Source organism: Plectropomus leopardus, unplaced genomic scaffold (assembly GCF_008729295.1).
Source record: "Plectropomus leopardus isolate mb unplaced genomic scaffold, YSFRI_Pleo_2.0 unplaced_scaffold28404, whole genome shotgun sequence".
NCBI lineage: Eukaryota > Metazoa > Chordata > Actinopteri > Perciformes > Serranidae > Plectropomus > Plectropomus leopardus.
Window position 1 is genome coordinate 1 of NW_024630940.1, and position 4,013 is coordinate 4,013.

The 4,013-nt window shown below is 37.8% G+C and overlaps 1 protein-coding gene across 1 annotated transcript; it reads left to right on the top strand.

The window, feature by feature from the left end:
- Nucleotides 1–139: 139 nt before the first annotated feature.
- LOC121938079 (nuclear factor NF-kappa-B p105 subunit-like) lies at nucleotides 140–3,958 on the top strand (the record flags this gene model as incomplete). The annotated part of the gene is made up of 6 exons (XM_042481363.1): nucleotides 140–242; nucleotides 459–598; nucleotides 850–919; nucleotides 1,422–1,585; nucleotides 2,054–2,186; nucleotides 2,284–3,958. Coding segments are annotated over 6 exons (699 nt in total), but the record flags the coding sequence as incomplete, so codon positions are not given.
- Between the last annotated feature and the right edge of the window lie 55 nt (nucleotides 3,959–4,013).

The window sequence follows — 4,013 nt, forward strand, 5'->3', positions numbered from 1 at the left end:
TCGACCAACCAGTCGACCAGAAGTTTGCATCTTTACTGGGCAGACTAGATATTTGTGACCAATCAGAGCACAGAGTGGATGCTTTAGTTCAGGTTGTAAACGATAAGATCTCACAGTGTGTGATGTTTTCTGTTGTCAGGGTAACGCCAAGGTGGACTCCCTCACCTTTAATGGCTCCACCCCTCTCCACATCGCTGCAGGGCGGGGCTCCGTCAAACTGACAGCGCTCCTGATGGCTGCAGGTACGACACACAGGACACAACTTCTTGTTCTATATTTTTTTATTCCTTTGCATGGTGCATCGTAAGTAAAGTAAATAAAAGCTCTGTTTCCACTGAGAGAAATGGCTTCAGCCTAAAAAAACGACGGCATTGATCTGACGTAGAAGTAGAAATCCCACCTTACTGTGTGTGTTATTGTGACACTGCGTGTGTGTGTGTGTGTGTGTGTGTTTTCAGGTGCAGACCCTCAGAAGGAGAACTTAGAGCCGCTCTTCTTCAGGGACGATGACTCCTGTGATGAAGAAAGGGAAGAAGAGGATGAAGATGAAGGCTACATCCCAGGAACCACTCCGCTCAACATGGCCTCCACCACTCAGGTACACCAGCTTCTTGTAGCACCTGCACTCAGGAAACACTTTTTTTTTAAAAATCGCAAAACCTTCAAACTAAAAACATGATAACAACTACGTTTTTAAGAGTAACTTCCCAGCAGCTGAAAATCTTTTTCTCGGCTGAACTCTTATTGGTTAAACTCAACTTTCACTTGAACACAAATAAAATTTACTTTATTTCACTACTGTAGAACAGAAAACATGCAGCGTTCGTATGGTCTTGGTTGTGTTTGCAGGTGTTGGAGCTTCTGAACGGTAAAGAGTACGAACCAAAGTCTCCGCATAGATCCTTCAACCCTCCTCAAGGTGAGTTCACGCTCTAATCTGATGTCAGAATTATAAAGAATTGCTTTATTGAAAGATCCTTCATTTACAGTGCATTTTTAGTGTGTAAGATGCATCAGAGTATAGTAATTAAATGTCTTTTATTGCAGGTGTGATTCCTTCACATTTTTCCTCTTAGTCAGTTATTGAACTGTTTTTCAGGTTTTGGAGCTCAATACTTGTGTCTGCACCGAAGTTATAATTAAAAATGAATCTATACCAGCTTCAGTGTAGAATTTAGATCATTAATAGTCAAGAATGTAGGTCAGATGTCCCAAAGTACTTTGCAATATTAAACAAAAGTAAGAAACAATGTTAAAGCTATTCATAAAGCTGAGAAAAAAAAGAAAAAGTAATTAAGAAATAAATTTATTGGAATCAGATCAGATTCAAATCTGACGCCTTTTGAAAACCTCGATCATAAATATGTACATATATACATATGACTGTGTATGTTTATGTGTGTGTGTGTGTGTGTGTGTAGGGGACCTGGTGAGCCTGGATGTGGGGGTGAAGCAGCAGATGTGTCACGCTCTGGAGAGTGAAGGATGCTGGGAGAATCTTGCTCACAGTCTGGGTCTCGGGATCCTCAACACGGCCTTCAGACTCAGCCCCTCCCCCGCCAAAACACTGCTGGACAGCTACGAGGTCTCACACACACACACACACACACACAAGCCTTTTATGCGAAAGAAAAGTTTATGTTTAAAATAAGTGAATCGTCTTGAAATGATCGTGAGGTGCAAATTTAACATATTCACGTGCCAAAAAATAAACAAATTAATACATTTATCTTCTTTTTCTTTTTGGTTTTTTTAACATTAATATTACTATTATTTTCCATGGTGATTATTCTATTTTCTATTTTCTTCTTTTTTGGGGGAAAAAAAGGATGATCAATATTTCATTAACAATAAAATATTGTTAAATTGCTGCGATTTGTAGTCTTTTAAAATGTTATTTATTGTTTGTTTTTTATTTTTTATGCATTATTCACTTTTGTCTGTGCTGTTTAAGTTAGGCTGAAACACTTTGGGCTGCATGTTTGTATTAATGGTGTTGCATGAATAAATAAAGTTAAGGTTGAATCAAGGCTGATACTTTGCTAATCTGCAGGTGTCTGGTGGGACGGTCAGGGACCTGCTGGCTGGTCTGAGGTCAGTCGGAGAGTGCAGAGCGCTGAGCGTCCTGGAGGAGGCGCTGTGTCACCACGACGACGAGGAAACGCAGATAACCGATGAGACGAGAGGTGAGCAGACAGGTGATGATTACAGCCCGATCACGGTCGGTTTAAACAGCGTAACTATGACAACGAGTGCACTCATCCGTCTCTCCTCTCCCTGCAGGTGAGTCTCAGGTGGTTCAGGATCTGAAGGTGGACGTTCGGATCGACAGCGGGGTCTGTGACAGCGGCGTGGAGCTCTCCACAGCGTGACCCTCTCATTGGTCATTTTTCATCCGAAAAAACACAATCCATCCATCCACTGATTGATTCATCGATCTCTCCGGGCTGAGCTTAGAGGAAACAGCTTCTCATCACAAACATTTTGTTTTTAATTAAATCTGTTTTTGTTTTTTGTTTTTAGACAGACAGAAAACATGTTTGTAAACTAAATAACGAAATATTTGTTCTGATGGTTTTCAGCCCACACTACACTCCAACAGCTCCGCCAAAGAATGTAAATCTGTTTCTGCAGAATCTCTCAAATGTCAGGTCAAAAAAAAAAAAGTATTGATTTAATTGACTTAATAATGTTTGGAACCATGTTTTGTCAGCTGCCGAGTGAACACGTGAAGTGGATTTCTCAGCATTGAAAACTTCAAGTTTGTTTTTCTGCAGCAGAGATCGCATCGTCTGTCTGCAGGGGGAAAGGTGCTATTGATACTGAAATGATTGTAAAGAAATTTGCCCAAAACGATCAATTCAGATTTTTTCAAATCTGTTTAAATACACCACTCAGATGTTTTTGTGAAGAGTTGTTGGTGTTAATCCACAGTCATCTTTCTAGAATTAAGACAAAGATAATCTGTAGATTTTGCAACATGCAGGAATCTGTTGACGTCTGTTAAATCAGATCCAGAAGTCAAATTTGAGTGAGTGTTCATCATATATGTATTCATGTGTACATCAAAAGATGCCAAAACACAGGACTTTACAGTTTTGGGAGGTTGAAGACTTCCCTCAAACAGCTGTTTATTACTTAATCAGTAATATAATCTTAAAGTCTCACAGTCCAGCTTTAACACTTGAACACCTGAAGTAGACACCTTTCACAAGCAGTAAAACCTCTGAAACCTGAGAAAATTGTTTTGATTTTTTTGATTTTTGATTTATTTTATTTTGTAAGAAATCAATTCAGTTTGTTTAGGTTAAAAAGGATTAACTGTGACCTCAGAAATAAACACAAAATTGGATTTCAACATTGAAATGTTAAATATTTTAGTACAACAGTTGCATTGACTGCATTAGATTAAAGAGTGTACTTGTGTTAAAAAGAGATTATTTCACAATCAGTATGAACAGGAGGAATCGATACAAACAACTCTTTACATACAAATGTGAGTATTGTATTAAGACAGACTTTAAAACATGTGAAACTGTCCTTTAAGTGTGCATGTTGAAAGATTTTTAAAAATCTGTTTAGTGTTTTTTAATTTTAAGGGCCATTTATTTTTGTCCATATCATAGTAAAAAAACAAAAAAATAACTTGTTTTAAATAATGTTTTACATGTATGTAAAGTCTGTTGTGTCGTCCTCTGATAAAATAAGATTGATATGTTTTAACACAATGACTGTAAGCGGTGGGCTCAGTGTTGGCCTGCCCCATTGAAATGGACAAAACAAGGAGAGGCATTGTGTGAAACGAAGTCCAGAGCTGTGAGGAGTTGTAGTTTTTTCTCAGTTTGAAACCAAAGCTTCTCTCTGATATTTATATCTTTGCCCTGCACTGTACAGATCAACACCAGCTTTTCAGTGGCTGTTATTTTTTAAATAAAGTTGTCTTTTTTATATATAAACACTTAAGTTTCTTTATTTATAAATGCTCAAAAATTACTTTATTAATTTATTTTTTT